The 26,768-nt window shown below is 38.6% G+C and overlaps 1 protein-coding gene and 1 long non-coding RNA gene across 3 annotated transcripts in view; one reads left to right on the top strand and one right to left on the bottom strand.

Moving 5' to 3' along the window:
• PRTG (protogenin) overlaps positions 1-26,768 on the bottom strand; it is an 81,122-nt gene that overhangs the window by 23,551 nt on the left and 30,803 nt on the right. For both annotated transcript variants that reach the window (XM_038184942.2, XM_072043495.1), the window contains 9 exons: positions 23,194-23,338; positions 22,040-22,173; positions 21,593-21,730; positions 20,279-20,437; positions 19,560-19,719; positions 18,665-18,912; positions 14,601-14,765; positions 13,255-13,560; positions 12,349-12,537 (listed from right to left, as the gene is read on the bottom strand). In XM_038184942.2, the coding sequence (XP_038040870.1) occupies positions 12,349-12,537; positions 13,255-13,560; positions 14,601-14,765; positions 18,665-18,912; positions 19,560-19,719; positions 20,279-20,437; positions 21,593-21,730; positions 22,040-22,173; positions 23,194-23,338 (1,644 nt within the window). The remainder of the gene's footprint in view (positions 1-12,348; positions 12,538-13,254; positions 13,561-14,600; positions 14,766-18,664; positions 18,913-19,559; positions 19,720-20,278; positions 20,438-21,592; positions 21,731-22,039; positions 22,174-23,193; positions 23,339-26,768) is intronic.
• Positions 20,911-22,502, top strand: LOC140003439 (uncharacterized). Its single transcript, XR_011812059.1, has 4 exons — positions 20,911-20,967; positions 21,313-21,434; positions 21,540-21,646; positions 22,333-22,502. It is a non-coding gene; the product is annotated as an uncharacterized lncRNA (long non-coding RNA).

Consider the following 26,768-nt stretch of genomic DNA (forward strand, 5'->3'; position numbering starts at 1 on the left):
TGGTTCTAATATAGCAGCTCTCTTATTTACTTTGCTGAAGTTATATCCAGATGTATTAAGAATGGCTAAACAAAAAAAAGGCTGGCATCAGGCTGCCTTCAGGAAGACAGCTAATAGCACTCGTAAAGAGTCCTCCTCACGTGCCTTCGCTCAGCAGGTAATTTCACCTTAAGTAACGAGGACACAGGTCTCTGCTTCCTCAGCCACGAGATGCACTGTGGTATCTCTCTCCACATATGAATGTGTCTGTTACTTTCCCCTCACTATCTTCTTAGCTGCCTCATTTTCTAGTCTCACTGGTTGCACGCCTTTGACATTTAACAAGGGTATTCATTTTAATTACATTTAGATTATGCTGAACAACCTCCCTAGTGGTTTGGCACAGCAGGGTTATTTTTAGCTTTCACATTTTCATACAGCAACATCCTGGACTTGTAAAACATGCCCTAAAGAAAATTTCCATTTGTAATGATCAGAAAAGTATCCAAGACCCTATGATGTCCTTGGCTCTAACATGCACTGCTGTTATATTCATTGGCACAATGGCACGAACTATTCATCAGCAGTTTTGTAGTGGGAATTTGCAGAAAAGTTTATTAAAAGAATACAGTAAGTGACAGCTCATCTCCAGGCAATGAAGCCCAATACACTACACATTTCTATTGCTTCCTGAATGATTTCAGTGAGCATAAATTTGGTACAAATCCTCATCTTGTTTCCATGTCTTCCCAGGCCAGGACTCCGTACTTGTAAGATAATTCACCAGCAGGATTACTAAGTCTATATTAGTGGCAGCAGTTGTGCAAGTTAATGCTGCTTTTAGTTAAATAGATGTTAACGGTTTATTTGAAGACTACTTAATTAAGACCAAACCTCTGGACCAGTCTTCCTGAGAGCACCACAGACTGCCCTTGCAGGTGGTGTAGAAAGAAAGGGTCTACCTGCTCATGCACATTGTGAATTTCACCCTAATATTCTCAAAAACTCAAATGCTTTAGTAAAGAGTAATTTTCTGAACTGTGTTCTGAGTACTACTACCCTCCTACAAAATGTTGTTTGCTGTATGTGCAAAGAAACGTTTGAACAAGAAGAGTAGCCTGAAAATTTTCAGGCTTCCTAAAACTTCTGAAATTTTTTTTGCTCTTCTGGCTGAAAACATAGCCCTACTATTTCTTTATACTTTGTGATGTTTTGTGAAGGAAAAAAAAAAAAGTTCATGTATTTTTCCCACTTGGAAATGGATTATAAAATGTTTGAATGTAAATACTACTTACTATAGGTAAGTATTACTGTACTTTAAAGGATGCTCAGAATAGCAATAACAACATGGAAAAGTAAATTGCATCCTCACAGGACCTGGAACAGACTTTCCACAGATTGTGTCCCTTTTTCCAAGGATGCTTTTATACGTTTTAGGTATTTTCTGTAATTATATATACAGGAATTTGGCCTTAAAAATGTTTTTCTTTCTTGATTTTTTTTCCAAACAAAATCACTTCTCATTGGAAGCAAAGTAATTGTCAAAATGTTTGACCACAAACCAGCTGTAGTTTAAATCTTTCACCATACCTGCTATATTTTTTAATTAGTTAGTTTTGTGAGGAACAAGTATTGAATACATGTCAAACACTGCATTAACAAGCTGAAAGGTAGTAAATGAAAGACTGGGAGACTGCTCATAAACAAGGTTATTTTTGTTATCTTTCTTAACCCGTTCAAAATTTAAATCCAAGCTATATTGCTATCTTGATTGAAAAGGGGAGAACAAAACAATCTTGATGTAATTCCTCTGCATATGAAGTTTATACAATACTTGGAAAATAGAAAGCAGTCTGGCTGATTGATTACTTCAGTAAAATAAACACAAAGCTACTTAACTCTTAGCTAGCTATCCTCCTTTGTACAATTAAAAGGTTTTCCCATCATTAATTCAGTTTTATAAAGGCTAAATTGAGCCTGCAGTTTGATGAGCATTTTAAAGCAACATTAGCCAACACTGCTGCTGAAAGGAGCCAGCCTGCTGCCCCTCACCCTTCGGGCACTCACTCCTGCCACAACCTCCCCTTGCTGAGTTTTCACGCGGGGCAACTTCCCTCCCTGTCCTTGTGCAACCACGCAAATGTTAGCGCAAGCAGAGGGTGGCAGCACAGACAGGTACATGAGGAACATGGGGTATTTTCTTCCAAAAGAGTTTTTGCTACTTTGTCGGGCTCCAAACTGTGTTCTGATGAGCTCAGAGAATGAAGTGACTGCCCAGGTGGCACAGCAGGCAGAACCCCCTTGGTACTGCCAGCTGTGGCCAGCTAGGTGGGATGCAGCGTGGTCCCCGGGAATCTCCTTCATTTTATACAGTTCGGAGAAAGCATGAACCCCAAACCCATCCACACAAAACCCTGATGGATGGAACAGCCATGTCATGGATTTATTAGTAAAGGACATTTCCCTCAAGGGGGAGCTGTTATACAATAGACTGAATGCAAAGCCAGCAATCTGGTAATGTACGGGGCAGTTCTGGCACTGCTTTGAGGAATAGCGTGCCACATTCAGTTTAAAGCATCAGTACCTGCTCCAACTGCACCAAAACAGCCTTTCTCTTCCTTGTGTTTCAGCACAAGTAACTGACGGGGAGTGCTACAGCCATGGGTTTTCCAAAGCATGTGGTTGTTGCTACTGAAGTGCTAGGGCTGATGGGAGAAAAGTTAGATGGACATGATCAGCAAGGCGAAGACTAGAAGACACGAAGGAAGGCAAATCCTAGGTTAGGCCAACATTAGCAAGTGCCATGAAAATGAAAAGTAATACGAACAGACCGATACAGTAGGACGTGTATTTTTGATGAACAAGTGCTGGGCTAGACTAAGACACAGAGCCAGGTCAGGCAGCCAGTAGATATCCCATTTTCCCCCTAGCATCTTGTACACAGACTTACAAATATAGACACATAGATACAGAGCCAGGCAACAGGGTGCAAGCACACTTCTTCCTGTGTCTTAAACATGGGAAGGATAAGGTGGGAACTGATGGGCAAACAGGCACAACACTCACCTATCTGCCTCTCTTCCCCCGTACACATCCTCCTACCATCGGCTCTGCTGCTCCTCAGCATTTCCAATTCCACCGCCTTTCTATAAAGCTCTGGTATTTGGTGTGCAGGTATTTTTGAGATGTATTTCTAAACAATATTTTATATCTGCCCCCTTGTCTGAATATATAATAAGGCAGCTGCACAAAGACCCACTACATGCATAAGTGGTTGCACGGAACTGACAGAAAATCCAAGTCTTCCATTGATCTACCAAACTGGATGAAAAAAATATTTCCTTGTCATAGCTTCTACAAAAACGTGCAGTAGCAAATGTCTTGATTTTGTAATTATAACCAGCTTGAGTCAAGGTACAACATTCAGCTATAAGAATGGCAATAATACTGTGGAAGTGGGTATAAATGCTGAAATATGCTTTCTAATGCAAAACTTTTTTCTACTAAACATTTTTCCTAGATGAAAACAAAACAAAACAAAACAAAAACAAAACAAAACAAAAAAAAACCCAGAGGTTTGGAAGAAAAGCTTCAGAGCAAAAGCTTCATCTTCCAACACAAGATTGCTTTTTTCCCCACTTCCCACATACCCGGTCTTCATTTGCCACAAAAGCGTGACTCCAGACAGCCTGAAAAAACATTGGCTTTTCCACAACTGCATCATTTCCCAAAATAGAAAAACGCTTCTATTAGCAGTAATGCCATGGCAAATTCACTCTAACCAAGGTGTTACTCTGGGCAGGAAAGTTACCAGAAAGCACATTAGCTCAGCTTTAGAAGTGCACTTATTTATCACTAACACAGATTTCATAAAGAAACCCCACTGTTAACTTTCCCATACAACTTTATCAAAAGCAGTGACATAATCCCAAAAAAAAGTTAAAGAAAAAAAAATCAGGAGAAAATAAAGTTAACATTTCAAGCACAACATCTGAATTTTTGTTAAACAAAGGAATAAAATAACAATAATAATAATAATAAAAAAAAAAAAAACACAGAGGAAAAAATTAAGAAATGTAACTAGCCCTGTACAGCAAATGTTTTCTTCTGTCCACTCTGAAGTCTCTTTCATGTGCTAATGGTGGCATTTTTTTAAACTCTTCCCCTTTGACTTACTCAGACCTTTAAGGACCTCACACATCTAATGGTTCCTCACATTCACCAAGAACAATCAAGCAAGGTCTGGGGGTTGACATGCAGTATGATTAATGGACAATGTTGATTTAATTTCCTATAACAGGAGTTTTCTCTAAGCCTTCTCCAAGGAGCAGTTTCTTTGCAATCCAGGACTTAAGTATTTTACTAATGAAGTCCAATAAATAGCAAATTAAATAATGCTGTCTCCCAGAGACAAATCCTCCCACTTAAGAAAAAGAAAAACTACCGTATTTAAAGTTCCGTTTAGATCTAAAAAGATAGGTTGTATAACATAACGTACATAGTTGGGTGTTTTTTTTGTTGGTGGTGGTTTGTTTGTTTGTTTTTTAAGAAACATAAGCAATTATCGGATCATGCCTGCCATTTTACCTGCTTGCTCTTTTCCTTTAAAACTGTATTTTCCAATTCCAATAAATTACTCTTTATTTATTGGTAACATTTAAAAATATATCTATTAAAAATATGTTATTACATATTGGTTGGAATAGTTAAAACATTTCAAAAGCAAATTTGGGAGTTTTTCTTTACATCAAGAAAACTGTAAATTACTTCAAATAGTGATCAGCGTGTCCTTTTCATCAAGCAAATTTTAACCTTCAGCTCCAGCAAATGAACAATGAAACACTATTTGCATACATCCTAACTGTTACTCAATCAACGTGACACAATTTCCCAACTGAATTCCCACACAGGGTTAGCTTTAAATGGTGGAATTTCTAGCCCAAGAGCACAGAGCAGCAGAGAGCATTTCCTGCAAGCATTTTCCTTTACCACCACAGAAAACTTTCCTTTGAAATACTTTGAAGAAGACATACAGTTGCTGTACTAGAAGCTGGCACGTTCTCTTGCCTGATTGCAAATCACATCCCCTCCAATTTTCAGCGCTTTGCCCAGCCCCCTTGATTCCAGTTCTTAGGGTTGCAACACAATTAGCCTGATGTGCAAAATAATTAGTCTGATGTCCCGAGTGAAAACAACTGCACCCAACTCAGTGTCAGGGACAGCTGATAAAGGGAGAGTCTTCCCAAAATACAGCCAGTAACCCTCCAAGCTACTGGAGCGGGCCCATGTAAGATAATCTCTGATGTTGTCTTAGTAAAGCCTTGATGTTTTTAATCTATAAAATTGTTGCATGGCATCGTCCTATGCAATAATGAAACTTCCTTCATCCTGACAGCTCCCACTATCTCTTTAGAGAGCCAGGCTTAACTGGTCTTAACACTCTCTTTTGTTTTTTGAAGTACAGTACATTCACTCTTCAATCTTCACTTGGCTATTTCTTCCCTCACCCTGTCCCTCCCCTTTAAAGTGTGACTAACTTAGGAAGTTAAAATTGTATCACTGCAAAAGTCAAGGCATGTCCAAATGAGGATGTCAGGACTATTTTCCCAGATAAATGGATTCAAACAAAGTAGTTCAGGCAGCACATTTGAGAAGGTTACATTAAAAAAATGCTAGGCAATCCTTCCAACGCAGAATCTACCCATTTCTGAAAGATCTTAACTATCTAAGAGAGCAAGAGTACATCTTTCTGACCTCAAATCAATCTTACCATGTAGACAAATAATTCTCCATCAGTTTTAAAACTATTTCATGACTGCATTTAACTCATAGAAGCCCAGAGATTTCTCTTAATGAGTGTTTGCCCTATTTTGTCATATGTAGCATTTTAATCGACACCTGAACAGTTATGCTGCTAATGTAGATTTTACAGATTTCAGTATTTCAGCACCCATTAAGTTTGACTGCTGCCTAAACCAGTAAACTATTGAGAGACTTGGTGGTGTAATTTCATATTGTCAAATTCACTAAACATTAATGAAAGCTTTCCATTACAAATCAACTGCGTGGAAATAACATTTATTTTCAAAAACGCAGGCAGATGTTCTTATGAAGTCATCTAAGAAAAAAACAAAAAGAGCCAATAAATCAAATTTATTTAATTAAGGTTGTAGTGTCAGAAAGAATGTGATAATCAAAGTAATCTCTTTTTCTGAGAACAAAAATTAAGCTGAACGTATGTAATTATGAGACAAACGTGACAGAGCGCAGTGCAAGAGGAATATAAGCACAGAACTGCACAGGAAGGCAGGCACTACATTTTTATAGATGTGGCACTTGAACTGCACAATAAGTATGCAGCATTAGCAGCTGATAGTTAACTGGCCTCTCTTGAGCAAATCTGCTCAAAAACAAGCTGATATTTATCCAGGATTCCCACTCCGTCATCTCTAGGAGTGCTTAAATAAAGTGGAGCCAGACACACAGTTGTTGTAATGGATGCCATGCCAATAAGCTCCAACAAAGGGACATACAGTAAAAGCGAGCTTCAGTTTTGCTTGGTAAAAATTCAATTTATAACCCGAGTGAATCGATTTTTCATCTGAACAGAGCAGTTTATTTTTCTTCCATAAGAGAGGCAGGAATTTAAGGAAGCGGGTCAGTCTGCGAATCTGTTTGTCTGGGCACCTCATCTCAGTGAATTTGCTCTAAAACAGCCTCCTGCTGCTCCCAAACCGCCTTGTCCTGGCACACACCACGCTGTGCACAGACCAACAATTACTTAGTCAAAAATGCTGCACAAGACAAAGGTTTCACTCCTTGCCTGCCCCTGGCACCCAGCCTAGTTTTCACACATCCAAGAATAAACCTGAATCAAAAGGAACTCCCTGCTACAAATCTAGCTAGAGAAGCTGCTAGCACTGACTGACATTTGAAACAAAATATAATGCACCAGTTTGTAAATACCAACCACAGAACAGGAAAAAAAATAGTAAATAAATAAATATATGATCACTATTTACACTTACAGCCCATAAATGCAATATAGCTCTGTACATAAAAGGTACAAAAGCTAATCAAAGCAGCACTGGCTCTGATATTTTATAGGCAAAAAAGACTTTCAGTGTAGCAAAGCCCCCCGCCCACCTTTGTGACTTTTAATCATAAGGGTTTCTCTCCCCTGCTCCTTCTAAATCCAGAAAAAAGAAACAAGGAAAAAATGATATGCAGATATGCCATGTCTGCCTTTGGAAGGCAGGCTCATTTAAAGTGGTGACAGGTCTGCCTTTCATGACTATGAAGCAAGGAATGTGCCTCTTGTTTATTGACGCGTAGTAGAAACATATCATACCAGGACTAGCCCAAGAGTTTGGGACTGTTAAATACAAATACACAAACTGCCACGTCTGCAAAAGAGTAAGAGGCCACAGCTGAGGAAAAGGCTGCTTTAAGCACACCCAACCTACTTCTTTGGGGTTTATTACTATGCCATTCAACCAATTCCTCCTCCCCTTGCTCAGCAAATCCCTCATGTTTTAGCTGATAAGTTGTAGTAGCAAGCCTGTTACACACAATCAGGAGAATTGACAGATAAGAGGTTTAGTTTAAGGATGTAATCAGTGTGAGTAAACACTGGACTGACCCAGCTGTAAACAGTGGTAATAAATGATAATATTTGTCCTGGTCACCTACTGAGCTATTAGACAGTTTTCACTACGCAACCATGTAGGTATAATGGCTGCAGCATACACAGCACACAGGACTCTCATCTGCTATTATAAGCAAAACAAAAATCGAGCTTTTAGTTATTCTTTATTAAGAACTGACATCATTTCTGATTTTTCTTTATTTATTTTAAGACTGCTGCAATTTCTGAAATGTGAATGTCTGACTTGACATAGAGTATCTCAAACAAAAATAAAGACCTGCAATACTAGAAAATACTTTATCAAATTGTATTTGAGCATAATTAACTGAATTTAAAAAAAAAAATGCTGAAGTTGTAGGTTTTTTCACATCATTTCAGTAAACCATTCAAATGCTTGGCTGCTTGAAATTTGTATGTGAATCCCAAGCTAAATTTTCACAGTAACTTATAACCATACAGTAATATCAATTCCCACATATGCAATTTTGGATATCCCAAAATTTTCAGATACAAATATGCAAGGCTACGTTTTGACACAAACAAAACCTGGGATCAAACTGAAATTACACAGCTCTAGCTACCAGAAATAGCTATCTTGACACACCAATAGTCATGAGCTGAAATGAAAAAAATAGACAATGCTCTTAGAATATTCCTTCTCCATATTACAACATTTGCAGCTCTTAATGAGAAAGATGGCATTAAAGCTAAAGTTTTTAAGATGTACACTTCCTCCTGCATACCCCGCAATATGTTTGGGAGAGAAAAAAAATCAAAGCACTATGTCATATCAGACCATTATATTAACTGCTTTATGAAACTTCATAAGCACTTCTGGGAAATTACTTCAAAAGGCACTTGGGTGACATGCATCTGACAGTTCAGTTGGAGTAATTCTTTGTGCTGACTCTTCTTTTATATCTTTATTCCATTTCTATAGATTGTAGATTGACCTTATTTTTGCTGCTGTTGATTAAAACTTAGCTATAATCACGGTTATAAAGCAATATAAATAGATCCAGGGGAAATTAAACAACTGAAGGCCAAATCTCTGGGGGAATGCTAAATGTAGTAGGAAACTTGTTAATTCTTCTGCACAAGCCCCCTGTCTAGAGCAGAGTGTTATGCAGGGTCACAAAACATGTCTTTGCATCATACAGACTTTGACAAATTCTTCACAAAAGCACTTAGGTATTTTGTCCAAGTGAGGGGTGAAATACACTTTTCCTCATTTCTCCTCTCTGTAACTAGAAAAGGGTAGGACAAAGAAGAGTTTCAGGGAAGCAAGGAAGTTCTGCTGATCGCTACTCAACTTTTTGATAACACGGAGTATATTGCATAAATGAGTCTGTCACTACGTAAGTATTTTTCCAGAGGAACTGGACTGAGTAGGAGGACGCCAGTAGATAATGTAAAACTGGAGTACCAGGAGAAGCAGCAAGGGATTGTGACATCCCTCATGCCACACACCTTCAGGTAACCCCGGTCAGCATAGAAGCAGCTTTCGCAGACAGAAGACTTGCAGGCTCTCCAAGCCTCACAGGAACCACCAAACAATTATTATTATTATATTTATACATACACATATGTATGTATGTATGTGTGTGTATGTATATATATATATATATATATATATGTATATATTAAACATACCCACACATATATATAAAAGAAGCAGCTGGGCTCCATTTCATGGTCCTCCAGTCACCTGGCAAGCCCTGGCCAGCCCCTGCAGCCTGCAAGTGCCCCCGCCCGGGGAGCTCCTGGGGGGCTGCGGTGCCCAGCGCGGATGCTCCGCTGCACAGGCTCTCCCGGGGAGGGCCCTGCGCCAGGGCAAGGCCCAGGTATGTGTGCTCCCATGCTCAAGGCGTTTTCACCAAAGCTAACAGACCAGTTTTTCCGTCCCCTAAGGTTTTTCTGTCTGAAAACGGTTATTTTGCGTGATATCATCTTGTATGCAACAGAAACAAGAGAGCACCTCGGGTGTACACATTTCTGCCACAACCTGCTTGCCTCCTGCTCTGCATGCATTCAGTGAGATCCTTCGTTGGCTTTGTCACCTAAGAGCAACTTTCTGAAACCCTCGCTGTAACTACATCACACAAGGTGGTAGAGCTCTCAGTGAGCAACTAAAGAAGAATGAATTTGCAGAGTGAATTCTTCCTTCCCTCCCTCACTCCAAGTGTAAAAGGCCCTAATGGCACAAGAACACGTTGCATTCCCCCATCCCCAGAGGCATCCATTTAATTAGTAAAAATATTGCTGCTACTAGCAGAAGAACTATTATTTTTCTTTAATTATAATTAATTCCTGGCAGCTGTAAGAACTGTGTTCTTGTGTTGCAGCATCATCATGGATCACGTTTTCCTGAGTCTGACAAGCAAGAAGCTGCATGATTTTCATCTCTCTAGATGCAGGTTGCAGAAGGAGGTTCCCATCAGTCGTGCCACATAGTTATAAAGAGTTCCTGGCTCCAGTAAACCAAATAAGCCTAAAATGGGTTCTTCAGAGCCACTGCTCCTCTTGTGTAGGCTCTACCCTCCTAATGGACATTATTTGGCTGCGCAGTGAGCTGTGGCAGGCAAATAAATACCTAGTGCAACAGTGATTACTGGTGATACTGAGGCAGGGATATATATGCACATGCTTAAAATTCTTTAAGAAAAATTGATCTGAAGACACTGAAAAGTGGGAAATGACCTTCTCTGGACACTCCCTTTGACTTTTGAAGCCACAGAATGAAGTTTCCCAAACAAACCCTTCCACCAACCAAATTCACTTCAACTTCTGAACACACATTCTGAAACATTATCAAAACAGAACCTGTAACAGCAGATTCATCAAGTCTTGTAACGAAAGACTTGCTGCTAAGTAAAGAGTCAGAACTTTCTAGAGCAGGAAGAAGCAAAGGAAGAATTAAAAATAGAGGCAAAAATGCATGGTATGCACTCAGGAGTCTGCTCCTGTGGCAAATTCAAGTGATAATGGAATTTTACACTTGTCTGGGAAATGGCCTGCTATTGAAAAATAAATGCCAAGACCTTTAACACAAACAAATGTATACGTGAAACTGTGAATACTTATTTTGAAAAAGGCAGCCCTGACACTGATCAGATCATTTAATTCTATTTACATGGTGACTGTCATGCTAAATAACCCAGTTAAAAAATACACAGAAGTAACTGGGGAGATGTAACACTGGAGTAAGTGATCACTTTTCAAAAACATAAGGTAGGAACCAGCAAGAGATTAAAATGTGGCATAATATTCTTATTGACGTATTTTATGTTCAGTCACTGAAACCTGTTTTACACTGCCATTGCTGATTCTGATTTATCATCCTTATCTTTCCATCAGGAGTCCTGTAGCCATTTGAAAGTCATTTACAGTAGTTACATCATCAATGCTATCAATCACCAATGTGAATGTCATTGTTTCCCAAACTCACTTTGCTTTTGTTTTCTCCTCTATGTGCTTAGAAGGGAAACCCAATAAAAACATATAGAATTCTGTAAAACTATATCCTAATTTGAGGAAAATTAGTATACTGAGAAAATTCACTTTTTTTTTTTTTTGGGGGGGGGGGAAGGGTGCCACACAGTTAATGAGTTTGCCTATGTGAAAATATTGTTTAGTAACTGCATAACAAGAAAACCAAAAAATGCATTTATGTCCTAGGACACAGACACCACATCCTTCCAACCCACTGCTCTTTTGTCTCACAGCTCGGTTAAACAGTCAGCTGCTGACAGATGCTCTGGCTAGGAATGGTCACAGATGGTCAGTTGTCCAGTTAACAGACCAGAATGCTCTCCCCTAAAATAGTATCTCAACTGTATGCAGCAGATGAGAATTATCTAAGCATGGTCAAGAGGCCATTTGACCTAGTTAAGACTGCAGGTCAATTCTGATAATTTAGTAAAGATTAATTCTCCACACTACCCCTAATAAACTATCTCAACACATTTCAAATACTAAGTGTCAAGTCCTAGAATACATTTCCTGATTATATTATAGATCATATATTTTATAAAAAAGTCTCTTTTTTATATACAAACAGAAGCACCTTCTAACTAAGGGTGATATCAAGACATCTGTACTGATACACTTGGCAAGAGCTACAGAAGGAAACAGAGCCTGGTGATCGATGGAAAGACTCCAGTGGGACTCAGAAAGCTCTGTACTCTAATCTTCGTGTTCAGTCCTGCAAATATTTACTAGTACCACTTAAAATATAAAAGAAATAACATTCAGAGGGACTACTAACTACCACACCATGCATGTTACTATCCCATTAATATTTTAAGATAATTGTAGTTCATTTTTACTGCAGTATCCCAGTAAAATTTTCAAGGATGTACAGTAGTGTGTCCTACAGCAATTCCGCAGTGACAAACAGTGCCTGTAGAGCAGTGTAGGTGTGAAAAAGGCTACAAATAACAGAGACAAAGGCTAGGAACACCAGAGAAAAATCTTTGGTATTTTTTCTTCCAACTTATACAAGATTTACAAGACCTGGTTATCCGAGCACTGTGCAGCATATATTTAGGGATAGGATTATTCCACCAGCAGCATAACTCAAGCTTGCAAAACTTACTGTTGGGAAAATACACGGCCATACCTAACACTGTTGCATTATATGTCTGAACATTTAAGATCCCTAGGACGTCCCTTGGTTTTGTTGTCTTCCAGAACAGTTAAGGAGTATTTTATACACTCACCTAAACCACTGACAGTATACTCCAGATCACTGGCATCCAAGAGAATTGGTCCGTTTTCCTGTTGGCCCTCCTCCTTATAATACAGCTTGTACCCTTGGATAGCTGCAGTGTCCTCAGAGTCCTGCTGCCACTGTACTGTAATGGTTGTACAGTTCATTGGCTCCAAGCGCAGCTCAGGCGACTTTGGTGCTGGTTTTAGAGAAATATACTTATCATTATTAATATGGTATTTGAGAAAAAGATCTATGCAAAAATGTGGTCGTCCCTCACTCCTAAGTTCACTCAAGATTTTCATTCTAGTTCATTCTTCTTTATTAGGATGTTTGATTCCCTATAGCTAATCTAAAAGCATAATTTATGATATATCAGGAAAAAAACATTTTTGAATTCAGCCTCTCCACTGTGTAATGTCCAAAATGAAGAAAAGGGTTTGACACTGAAGAACTATGCTTTTTGATTTTTATTTTTTTTTATTAAAATCATGTAGAACAGGAGAAAACTGTTATCATTGGAAACAAGGCTACAAGCTAAAACATTTGATTTAAAGTTTCCAGCCACTGTGTCAAATATGTTAATACCATCATGCGACAAGAATCAAAGATCAAAACAAAAGTAACAGCTTTTCCTCCTACTGTCGCATCTAAAGCACAAAACAGATTAGCTCCTCACCAATATTTGATCCTAAAACTATTAACTGTGTTTAACTTATTATTCTAGGAGTCAGAAGTTTGTGCAGACTATGCACAAAATCATACATAGCGCACTATTTTCTAGATCATTAGAATAAGAACATGTAATGGGAAAACCTATTTCACATTCTTGTGCTACGTGTCCGAAAAATGTGTAGCCCTCAGATGAAGCTTGCAACTGACCCCACCTCCAACGTGCCAGTAACATAACAATTACCTTTCACACTTGTAGCTTTCGGAGTCCGGTGGGAAGTCCACAAAGATGCCTCTCCCCAGCCAATCCTTGTTGCAGCAGTGATACGAACCAAGTAGACACTGTCAGGTCTCAGGCCTTCTAGGAGATATTCATCTGTAGACCCTGGAAGCTCCAAAACTTGGATTTTGCTCTCTGTGCTGAGGCGGAAAGACAGACGGTACAGGACAACCTGACCTCTCCTGTATTTTGCAGGAATGGGCAACCAAGAGATGAGAATATCTGTAGGACTCCGGCTCGTCAAACTAATTTCAGGAGCTCTCAAGGGAACTATGAAAGAAAAGGACAAAAGCTATTGAGCGCAGGAAAAAGATGTAAAATTCTCATCCAACACCTTAACCTATGATGAGGTACTTCTAATAAAAAGAGTAAATAATCTAAAAAGTTTTGTAGAGTCTTGTTTGTTTTAAGACTAGCTTGACACTGCTTGTACTTCTCACCTGCATACAGCATAGACTTAATATACAGTGTCGACTTCATACAGTATAGTCCTTTCTGTAAAGCCCTCAACATTTTCATCTCTTATGCTGCCAACAGGAATGATGGCAATTGGCACCTTACTGCTTTGCCAAACTGACTGTCAAGGTTAGATGGAGAAGCTTAAACTAGGAGTCTAGACAATCCCCTGCAGTGCTGAAGACTCTGTGCATATTCCCTTCCACCAACCGTGGTGTAAGGGTAGTATAGTAACCCCTGGCACAGAGACAGGCAGATAACTGGAATGGGCAATGTTCCACGTTGCCAAAGCTCAACAGCGTCAGAATTTGTTAATCAGTTCCAATGGGATGTACTAAACAGTTTGTTGTTGACATGATGTTCTGGATAGTTAGACCACTGCGCAGAAATAACTCAGTATTTTTTTTATGAAACTCAGATTCTGCTAACAAGCACAGACACCACCCCCACACGCACATCAAAAACTACCACCTTATTTTTTTTGGTACGTCAAACTGTTATTCCAAATTTTCCTTCAAAATTTCCAGAAGACACGCTGGGTGTGCAGTTCAAAATCCTAGGCTTCCAACACATTCTCAGCACTGAGGAAGTTCTCAAAGATCTAGAACAATTACTTACTTGATTTAATGAAACATCTTTCAATGTAAAAAAAGACACTACACAATATATAATGCTGTCCTGCCTGAATGTGACCTTATTCTCATTCCTTTCATTAGCTAGCTCAGTCTAAGACTGCAAGTATCCAGAAGTCTCACTGATGTCATTGGATCCTCAGGAGATGTTAGCACTTGATTGCACATTTCTATTCAGTGCAAATAAAAATGCTCGCTTAAAATGAGTGGTATTTGTCTTACCATCTTCGAGGGTGTGCTGAGTCACATGATCTGACATCTGACTGGCTCCCAGAGGCATATACGCCACAATATAGAAGGTATAGTTGCTTGCTGGATCCAAATCATCAATAATGTAATGGGTTGTATCATTTCCAATGACCACTTGGTACTCTTCGTTATTTAAACCTGTCATAGAACAAGGGTTAAAGAAACAAAAATTTCTGACAATCTCTAAACAACACGGTACTTTGATTTGAGATTTTACCAAGTTATTTCATGATCTTCCCCAGCCTACCTCTATTTTTTCAACCTACTAAGTAGAGTTCTTTTATGCACAGGAGTAACTGTGCCTTGCTGTGGTGTAGATTATGGTGTTTCAGGATTTTCATGAATAAGGGACACTGAATGCAACTCTAAACCCCTTTTTAGAATCAGTCACAACAAACTGTGCCCAATGTACAGTAACACAACACACAAGCTCTAATAGCCTTATCGTTCATAGCAAACTTCCAAATCTATTTGTTTAGAGTCAGGGAGGTTTTTTCAAAACCTATTTACAGAGCTTTTACTATAGCAGACTGGGAGGAATGCAAAGCCTTCACTCCATCAAAACAAAACAAACAAAAAAAATAACAAAAAAAACCCGCCCCCCCCCCCCAAACAAAACCAGTGAAAGGATCTTATTTTAGCCCTGCAAATTCTAGTACATTTGATTGACATTTTTTTTCCCTTTTATTTGGAAAAAGGCCAATAGGAATAGCCTAGAATGAACTTCAAAAGTGTTTTGCTCTTTAATGAGTTGTTAAAAAAAGGAGAGAAAAAAAGAGACAGGAAAAAAAATCTCAGCAATTCCCATTAAAATATGCATAGCAATGCAAGCAGCAGTCTTGTCTTTGTGGGGCTTTATTCCTATAGAGGAAGGCTATAAAGTGGAATACGTGTGGTGAAGGCTGCTGTGCTAACGAACAATTCACCAAATGCACGTCAACTTAATCAAAACGCTGTAAGAGCCAGCTCCTCCTCTTCACAACTGAATTTATAAACAAAACGAAAGGCAAATTCCACCATTAAGTTTTCCCACATTTATGAATTAACTTGATAGCATTTTAATTAGACAAGATTACGAGCATCTCACAACAGACTAGTTAATGGCTTGTTAATTACGAATTGCAAGGCACGATTTCTGACCTGCCAAACAAGATCCTTGAGCTCAAATTAAAAGGACTTGTTCTCTCATTGAATGGATTGCTAGGCCTCATGCAGAGGCCCTAATGAAACAGCCATAATAGAGAACAAGGCTTGCCTTCCACCACAATCAGTGTTCCCTTTGTGCCTTTTCTGAATCCCTAACAAGGAATTAACACACTCCAACATGCACGCTCATCAGACCCTTATTCTTCTTGCTACTATGACCCCGATTTGAATGCAAAATATTCTGCTTAAAGGAAACAAAAAAAGAAAAAACAAAAAAGCAAAAAACACGACAAACCAAAAAACACCACACCACCTGTTAGTTTATTCAACTAACTTCATTAACACCTTTTTTTTTTTTTTTTTTTTTTTTTTAATTTAAATAAGGAAGAGGACCTGAACGTCTTTTTATAGGGGAGCAGCAGAATGCTCAAGTTGTGAAATTAAACGATGAGTGATGCTATCTTTTGTATTCAAAGCACCTACCACATTGTGAACTCTACAGAAAATTCTCAGGAACTGCATATGATTAGTGTATTGTCCAGGTTTCCTTTATGTTTCAGACTTATGGAATCATAAGCATCAGTAGGAGACTTAACCAGCATTTTGTTATTTTTTGTAACAAAACCTTACTCACTCAAACTGACAAATACGGTTCCTAAATAAACCACTGTGCAATACATAAAGAAAAAAAGTTACACACATAAGAAGCTTTAAGCAAGTAAGATATGCTCCAGTTAAGTTGGAGACATCTGAGGTTCTTTTTAATATTAATTAGGGTCTGAAATTGTGAAGGTGGACTGAGGGAAGACAGGCTGAAGAAAATGATGACAGCAATACGTTGATCCAAACCACTTACACAAAGTACCCAGAATTCTTACAAAGTAAGCCAGACATGGCAATGTCAGTGAATTTTAGCAACTCTGAGCCCAGGTATGGTGTGAATGTCATCTCACTGAATCAAAAGATTATCCTTTAATTTACATTTCTTCAAATATAGTTGCCCTAAAATTGAGATTACAGAACTAACTGATGCGATACTTCCTCACAAAGGCATGCTCTCTAGATTTTTAATAATTCCTCTGATGTGGGCAACATCCTCTGAAAGGTTGACAGACTGCCTCTTAGAAAGTAACTATTTTTTACAGGAGTGCTGTCCACTAGCCTTTGAACACAAACATATTTTCTACTATACAAAACAAGCCAAAACTGTTTTAATGCCCTGATGCAGAACTTCTGGTAGCAATTAAAAAGGCACACAAATCACCCACATTTTGACTCCCAGCACTGAAATTATTCTGCATAACGTAGCCCCTCCCACTCCCCACTGGGGAGTTTTGAATGTGAAAGGATACACAACAGCCTTACGTGAAATAAACGTCACAAGGCTGTCTGGAAAGATTAACAAAATGAGTATTTGAGAAAGCAAGTTTATATAATACAGCATTTGATGGGTTTTGTTTTGTTTTTATTTCACAAGACACGACCTTTGTATACACAGGACACAGCAGAACAATTTTGCAGAAAACAAATTTTAGATTTTTCACTACTGTGAAGGAGTATTTCCTGCACAAATACAAGCTTCCCTAAGGACAATTTCCCAGTTTTCTTTGAAGTTACCCGGTCTCTGCTCTCTACACTGGCACCGGACATACAATTACCCAGATAGCTTATCTAGTGTGACTTTATTCATATTAGCTTTGAGTGGGGGTTGTGAGCACAATACCTCAGTGACTGAAAGTGTAGGGGGTAATTTCCCGCACCCCTTGTCCTCATTATCTTTTAAAACTCTTTCCTTCCTTCCTTCAGACAAAATTCTCTTGTGTCCTGAAAAATCCCACTTGCAAAAGCAAAGGCAGCTATTCCTGCATCAGTATTAGAGTAATTAAGCTGTCCTTCCTGTCCTCTGCTTAGCAGATGGCAGACTGGTATTCCACACAGAGCTGAGCATCTGCAGTCCTGTCCTTGAATAAACCAGTTACTGAATAGAAATGAAAAAAGAAATCAGTCCTCCTAGAAAACAGAGCTGCATTACAGCTTAGTTTAAGCCACACACCAAACAAAATTTCAGGTCCTTCGGCAGTCACTTCTCTTACTTAAGAACAATGCCTGTTTTCTATCACCCTAAAGATTTCCTTAACTTAAAGGAATCGCATAACACTAAGTGATTAAAAATGTCTAGTTAGTCATTTTTCTTTTAATTATCCGTTCCCTGTTACATAGGAATTTATATAATATTTAAGAGGCTACAGTAAACAGTTCACAGCTATTTCCACATATTTTGAAAGTTTGAATATATATTTCTCACTGTAGGAGAGCAAGGGGTGAAAGGAGAGCAAGTTTTCTCACTAAGTCAATATTCTAAGAGATAATAGCTAAAGCCAATAACATGTCAATTATTCTCCTCCAAAACACATGGAAATCTGTAAAGTCACAAGAACTGGGGGATATAGACAGAAGAGCTGAATCTAGTGAAAATTTCAACTATGTAAGCCTCCAGGACTCTGGTTTATGCTCTATCCTTCCTAACCAAGCAAACACATGGAAGAGAGCTAGGCAGAATTTCCCCCTGAGGACAAATGGAGGGAAACCTAGACATTAGTAGGGAGGTCCCAACTTTTAAAGCCCATTGCTGCCTTCAAAATCTGTTCACTGGAATGGTGAAACAAAGGTGAGTTGGAAGACCAATCAGTCCCACAAACGAGATGATTTGGCTAAAGCATTTTTGCCCATGCACTTCTGTTGGTTACAATATGGATTTTTATGCTGTTATGCTCTGATGAAGCCCTGATCATGAGCCATTCAAATTCAGCACCTCTTGGACAGACATTCAAGTTCTTACTACATGTAAGTATATAACAGTATACAGAAACACATTAAATTAAAGTGCTTACCTTCCGCTTTCATGTAATGCACAGAGTATGCAATCACTTTGTCTGAATTATACAGCGGCCTCTCCCACGCTAGCAGGATTGCTGAGCTTGACATCGTTTCAGCATGGACATTGTAAGGTGCGCTGGGTCTGTCTTCTGACATAACTACAGTAAGCCTGGCCCTGGAGAGCACCGATCCCTGACTGTTCTCAGCCATGCACTGATAAATGGCATCATCTTCAGGAATGATCTGGTTAATCACCAATTTACTGAATCCAAAAGGAAGAAAAAAAGGAAAAAAGAAAAAAGCTTACATCTTGAATAAATGTAGCTCTATAGAATGCAACAACAGTTACGTTTCCTCTATTTCATGAGTTTAGATGATTTGTACTTCACAAACTTTTCAATTAGAAATTAATTTGCTGTTGTGAAATTTAGCAACCTGTAGTGTTACTCAAAACCTGCCATGTCAGTATTCGTGTTTAGGCCTGCAAAGCCAGGCACAGTGAAAATAAGCCTGTAAATCTCTTGCTCCCTGCAAATAGCATAACCTTAGGGTTGTTATTTCTTAACCAACTCTTTAATATGAGCTGTTTGCTATACAGGAGTGAAACAGGCCTCAAACAACTTGCAAGATTCTGGTCTGTACTACACTACTGTAAATCTAGAGTAACTCCATCGTGAAACCACTTCAGTTTCCTCCCTGGTAATGTAGAGAACACAAAATCCTCATTGAGGATTTTAGGTATTGGCTAACGTGCATTCCTTCTGCCTGTGCAGTGTCCATAATGTTACACTTAATTTTGTTTACATGAGTTATATCTTGTTTGGCTATATTTTGTTACTAGAATCTCATCCTTCCATAAGAACTGTATTCTTCACAGGCACACCTCTCATACAGCAATGGACATCTTACCTGTTGTACATTTTTATTCTGCCATTGGAGTGTATCCTCCTTCCATTTTTCAGCCATGAAATTTTGGGGGCAGGAATTCCTTCTGCCTGACAGGCAAAACGAGCAGTACCAGCTCTAGGCCTTGTTAAACTTTCTGGCCATTCCACAAATGAAGGTGGAGCTACAGGTAAGTAACAAGCAGAACAATCAAGCCCACATAAATGCCAGGACAGTCAGACTAAGAAAGAACTTTCCCACACACAAGCCCCTCTCCTCAGGCCACTCAAGCATAAATATACCCATGCAGAAAGCTCATTTTGTGTGAAAAAAGCATGTTTAAAAACACATACTCCCTCCACAAAAAAGCAACACTGCTACACATTTTTGATTTTGCATTTATAAATACAAACAATAAATCAAACTCCAGTCTACAACAAACTGCTAATGACTCACATAGGTGTATTACAAATTTTTACTTTGTCACTAGATTTTGTTTTGGAAGTCAGCCTTCCCAGACGAAACACTGCACCTACCTCTCTGTAAGTGCAAATGAACTACTAGTTTATAACTCAAATGTTGTGTGCCTGGCGCATCTCACGTGAGTCAAGAGACAAAAGAATGCAGCCACAGATCTGTGATCCGTTTCACCTTGGCAACCTCCCTAAATCCAACCCCCCACAAAGCACAGCTCGAGACAGAAGCATGATGTTGAAACAAAGCAGAAGTCAAAGCAGGCTCACCCAGCACAGTGAGAGTTGCCATTGCTACTGTGAAGTTTCGTGTGCCAGGAATAGTGGCTCGACAGACATACACGCCTGCATGCTGCACCTTCACGTCAGAGATCATGAGGTTCCCATTTCCAAGGACACGAGTATTGAAGACATCAATGGACTTATGGTCTATTTGAGACAGTGGGAGAAGTCTGGTTAGGAAGTTGCTCAAATAACCCATCTGAATAACGTTGCCTAAATAGTAATGGCATGGATTTGAGTTTAAAGGTCAAAAAATGCAAAGGAAAATCACAGATGAGTTTTCAGAGATTGCCATTTTGTATTGGCTTTGCGCCTAACTCTTAGTTATCTGACCATTCAGATAACTATTCAGGTTACTCCACTTAGTAAGTTGATATATCTAATATTCTCCATCACAGCTAAAAACTAATGCCATTTTCCCAGTTACACTCCTCATCTGTCTTGCACTAAGATTCAGTTCATCACTACTTATGGGGATCATCCACCTCCATCTGAATTATGCTGAGGATAAAATAAACATATTTGATAACCATATATTTTATTTTTCTAAGGAAAAAACCCTTAAGCTAACTGTCACGCCTTTTTTTTTTTTTTTTTTAAATAAAACTTGTTTGTCCACAAGAGCTACTGAATCAACCAGGAAACACAGTTATTTCTCCCGCTTCTAGAAACAGAAGGTAGGAAAACTTTTAACAATTTGCTTCTACAGGTATAGTCTTGACTTCCCCATTTAGGTATGTATAAAGGTGACGTGAAAACACGCAATTTGCATAGCAATAAGAGGTTCCAGTGATGAACATTCTTACTCCTATTGCATTCCCTCTGTTCTTTTCCTCTTCCAGTCAGATTACTTGGGCTCTAAGGCAATCCAGGGTCTGAACAGCCCATTAATACAAAGTCCAAATCCCATTCACATGCCGCTTCTAAGGAGAATAGGGGGAGAAACATTTACAGGGTTGTTTTCTAGGATGCAGTCTCTCCAATCTGCCCTAATTTACCAGTGATTCTATTCCAATTCACAGGTTCCTGGAGGTCACTGCCCCACCCGGCACCTTGTCCATAATGTACTGGGGGCAACTCAGGACTGATAACAGAAGCAGGCAAGCCTCAGGAAACCTCAGGGGTTCTCTACAGCAGTATGGAAGTACGTGACAAAGCGTTTCACTTATCCTACCCTAACCTACAAATCATTGCTTACTACATGAAGCCTCAGAACAGTAACCTAATTGCTGAAATCCTTTCTTTCCAGTTTCACTTCCTCTCCACAGGCTGAATGTTGTATGCTGTAATTTTAAGACCTACCTAACCGGCTCCATGAGATGATTGGCTTTGGATTCCCTGTGGCTACGCACTCCAGTATGACAGTTTGATGAAGGGATGCCGTAATGTTTTGAGGACCAGCTATAATAGCTGGCTTGTGAAAAGGCTTCAAATCTGAAGCTTTGGAGAAAAATAAAAATAAAAATAATAAATAAAAAGAACAAAGAAAATGAGGGCAATTAAACAAAAGCTGAGTTATATATATTTTTAAAGGATGCTTAAAGTTAAATATACATCAAATACATATTTCAGTAACTGTAAAAATATATATATATCGAACAATATTTTGGCCACAAGATATAAGTAAGTAAAATTATGATTTTGCAGAGTGGTTCAGAGGGCAGTTACAGCCCTTCAATGCAATTAAGTGTTTTCGCTACAGTACCAGGACAACTAAAATATTGTGAAAAAATCTCACATGCTGAGTACCTGGAATAACACTCAGTGTTGCCTCAGTGCTCTTACGTCTACTGCCTATTGTTGTGGCAACACATCGGTAGTTCCCAGCATCCTTCTGTTCAACACCATAGATTTGAAGAACTCCTGTAGGTAGAGCGGTTATTCTGTCAAAGAAACAAAAAAGAAATGTAGATAAATGTTCCGCCAGTGAAAGGAGTATTTGGTTTATAAATAGCCATTGCTACACTGACCTGGAACAGCAGGCTGGAGACTAAAAAACATTCTCTGTACATGACTCACCTCTCTCCATTCCTCAACTACAGGCGCGATTCCCTGACTAACACCAGCAGAAGAATCTGTTTTAGCCAGAAGATCTTTCTCATCCTCAAAAGCAATCATCCCAGCCTTCTTTAGCCAGCTACCATGTCCATATTATTCAAGTTAGTGGGTTTATTTGGCAGCAATTTCTGCTACTGTAGCCTAATAAACATACAATTTCCAATAAACCCACCTATGCTTTCAACTTTTATGTTTTTCTTTTCACCTTCCTTTGCATGCTAGGTGTCTTAAACATGTTCAACAAAAGTTACATGCCAAGAAGGATGGGAGTAGGTTCGATGATCGCAGTGCTGAGAATACCCAGCACAGAACGGGCTATAAGCTTCAAGTTAATGAACTCAAAATACAAGTCTCCCTGAGCAGATTTTCCCTAGCATGAAGTGTTTTAACTCAGTTTTCTACATACATCGTTCTTCATAGGGTCTTAAAAAAACAAAAAGGGAAAGAAAAAACATCCACAGGTTCAGCATCAATTCTTCTACGTTGCACCTGTGAAAACAATCCCACTAGTTCAAACTGTCCCCACAGAAAAAGTCCTCTTATTCTGTATCCCACAGCAATTCCCATTCCTAAGAATGACTTGCATGTAAAGTGTGTGAATAACAATTCACAGGTCAATGGACATTCTCTCATTCTATGTTTATTGCACACACAACAGCAAGTGACTGGCCTGTGCTCTTGACTCTAACCACACAACTATTACTGTCTCATTAGTAGTGAACATACTACACAGATGGAACCTTTTTAATGTACTGTCATTGCAAGTATTCAGATTTTATTCTTGTAGTAGGCCCAAAATTATCACAGAGAATAAATGACATTCTAAAACGTGTAAGTTTACTTACCTGTCCATGGCTACAGGTAAAGTTGTTCGATTCACTTCCCATGTCACAACGGCAGGAGGGTTTGCTGTTATTTTACAGACAAATCGAGCTACTCCACCTTCCTGAACCTCAGCTGAAAGTGGCTGGACTTCAAATGCAGAAATGGCTAAAAATAAGAGATATGAGTTGAAGGAGTCAAGTGGGGAAAAAACGTTGGCTAAACCAAACTCCAGATTATAGGTCAACTTGAAAGAATACTCCAAAATACTTCAAATAGTCCTCTTTTCTACATGTAAAGAAAGACTGGTCTAATTACCTTATAAACTTTTCTCAACACCTGTTTTCATTGGTTGCAGGTATATTAAAAATAATTTTATTTTTACTTAATTTGGTCTAAAAATATATGTAATCAACCAAAATTACCATGAATCTCTCAAATAGAATGAGGTGAACAAGTTGACTGGCGTGCAACTAGAAAGCATACCTGTTATTGAACTATTGCAATTCACATTGATGCAAGAACCTTGGGTCCCACTACACTTCATCAAAAAAAATCTGACTGCAATAGAAAATTTCTGGAACAACACTTGAATCCCAGTCATACTTCAGTCATTTAATAACACTCACTTCAGTAAAAGCATTTGCAGAGTTGGACAAGTTGGCTTGATTGAAGAAAAAAGAAAAAAAAAAAAACGAAAACAGAAAAAACCTACAACAATCTCAAAATTTTAATCAACACTTTCATCCCAAATTTCCAAGTGAACACACATTCCCTATAAAATTTCAAGCACTTATGACTTCAGGAGTAAAACTGAGCCAACTCAATTTTATTAAAAAAATTATTAAAATTTATTTATATGTTAAAATGTTATTAAAATTTAATAAATGTTATTAAAATTGAGCCAACTCCTTTTTGCTCCAAAAAGGAGCAAAATTGAGCCAACTGAAATGGCAGATCAATAAATACCTGCCATCTAACAGGCACCTAAGAAATTGATCAGGAAATAAAAGCTGAAGGGAAAGGAATACAAAAGCCTCTAATTAATTGCTCTATTTATTGCTGCTCACTACATAATTAACACAAAGAGCATCTATTCAGCGGCAACTCATTCTGGATAACTCACAACATGAATAATTCCACGTGCATTCACATTCCCTGTAATTGCACAGGGCACAATCTCTGTAAAAACTCCATGATACTAATTTGTTTCTAAAATCAGATTTAGAATAAACTTCTACTCTTGTGTAAATTCTAAAACAACACAATGTAGTAGACAATATTAGTAAGTTACCCATCTCTTAACTTTCAAGTTTTGTGTTGAAAGAATTCCTCTATTTTGTTTATTAATTGAATTTGGTTTACATCATATTAGCTGTAAGGTGTTCTCAATAATGCCCTGCTGTATATGGTGCACGTCCAGCACTGATGCACACCGAGCATCTTAATGAATGCTTCCTCCCACCAGCACTACCCCACGATTTAATACTCCTGCACAGCATCAATAAATTACATTTTGGAGTGTGAAGGAAACATGCCATCACTTGATTGCTTTCCCCTCCATGCACAAACTAACTCCTAACATCGACTTAACCATGTAAGTCAACGATTCCTATTACTAGGATAGCTATTTAACACCCCTGGTCAGAATAAATCTTTTTTTTTCCCCACTGCATTTTGGTAGTTCCATCAGCACTATGGGAATGAACAGTCCTAATGATAGCAGCCGAGTCCAAGCGTTGCAGTGTTGTGAGCAGCCCTCCCAAAAAAGCTGGCTAACAAGACTACCAAACCACCCTTTCCAGCAAAATCACCTGAAAGCACTTGCCACCACGGCCATTGGAATCCAGGCCTGGCACCTCAAATGTGCTTGAGAACCAGGACACATGCAGAGATGCTCTGGTATCTGTGCTTTAAGATCAGCTCCGTGCTTGGCTGTGGCTTTTGGCAGCAGGTCCCCACAGCCCCAGCACAGCCGGCTACTTACCCGCCTTCACCACAGAGAGAACCAGACTCACTCACCAGCAGAATTTAACCCAGTTCCCTATGTTGTGCATTCAGTTATTCCTTTCACTTTTGAGCAGTAAGAGATTCATAAACCTCACAGTTAAGTCCTAATTAACCACTTAATTAAAAAACAAACAAAAAAAAGCCACAACATACATTAAAAGCTACAAGAGAAGCCTTACAGGTGGATGGGGTAGAGATGGGACAGGGAGAGGAAACATTCGAGCAGTTTTCTCCCTAAGTAGATATTTTCTTTTGGTTGCTAAGAACTCATCAGAATGAAAACAAAACATAAGAGTTCTTTTCTACAGACCAAAGTTCAATTTCACAGAGCTGAGATTCAGTGCAAGGCAAACTGCATGTATACCAGATTGCTTCTGTGACTCTAAACTTGGGGGATTTGCTTTCTGCTGAATTTGATGCTGTCCAACGCTACTGTAGCTTTCCACTACAGAAGAGCAAAACAAAAGCATCCAAACTCCTCTTACTTCCTCCCTTCCTCATCCATTCCAATCCCTGTAGCATAGTTCTTTGCATCCATTACCTATTTATTGAAAGCATGATGAAGCAAGCTGAGCAAGTCTGCTTAACTTTCAAAATAAAATCTCTCAGAATGTAATAAAGGTATAATAAGAACACCACAAATCAACATAACGGCAGTCTTGGAGCCACTGTGCAGTGCAGTGCAGATGTACCACACAGCCCATGAGGTAAGAAAGGACCGTTCCAACAAGGCAGAGAGGTCCCAGCAAAGCAAAGCTCTTACAGACTTCTAAAAGTTTTGTCTCTAGAGGAACTATAAAATCACACCAAAGATTTCCTTATAGCACTGAGATTATTTAAAAAGACAGTGTGAGAATACAAATCTAATATATGGCTTTTATTTATATGTGTGTGTGTGCGTGCCCTATATAATAAATACTACAATATATATTATATACACATAAACATATATAATTATTTATTCCAATGCACCCTGTACATTACAGCTAAAGATTAAAGACAGAAGAGAGCTTCTCAAGAACTCCAAGAAATTCAAGAAAATTAATAATACAAGAACAAAACAATGTCACAATAGCAAGTAAGAACAGACTCAACTACGTTATTTAGAAAATACAATAAGAATTTTTAGGCTAATATCTAAAGAACATTTTTCCACCTGAGCAGGACAGAGGTATAGCCTCCAAAATTTAATCTTTAATGACAGCAAAAGTCAGAATTGCAGAGAACTGCACAAAATCTTCAGAAAAAAAAATCATTAAAATCACTAAATGTCATTTAAGAAAGGAAAAAAAAAAAAAAACACACTTTTGTTCATCTCCCAATCATTCTCAATTTATAAACTGTTTATCAGTTTAGCTCAATACTTGCTCCTTCTGTATCTTGTTTCCTTACACAAATCTGTGGTTTCTTCTTAACTCTGACTTTATTTGTGCCAGTAAAATCTGTTTTTACAAGTCTATTGCTGTCTCATGAAACCTGACCTCTTTGTAACAGACTTGTTTTCATGGCAAACGCTGATACCAACTCAGAACCCCAAGAACAAGTCATTAAAGCAGTGCTGTTAAGAGGCCAGAGCTCTATAAAATGG

Source organism: Anas platyrhynchos, chromosome 11 (genome assembly GCF_047663525.1).
Source record: "Anas platyrhynchos isolate ZD024472 breed Pekin duck chromosome 11, IASCAAS_PekinDuck_T2T, whole genome shotgun sequence".
NCBI lineage: Eukaryota > Metazoa > Chordata > Aves > Anseriformes > Anatidae > Anas > Anas platyrhynchos.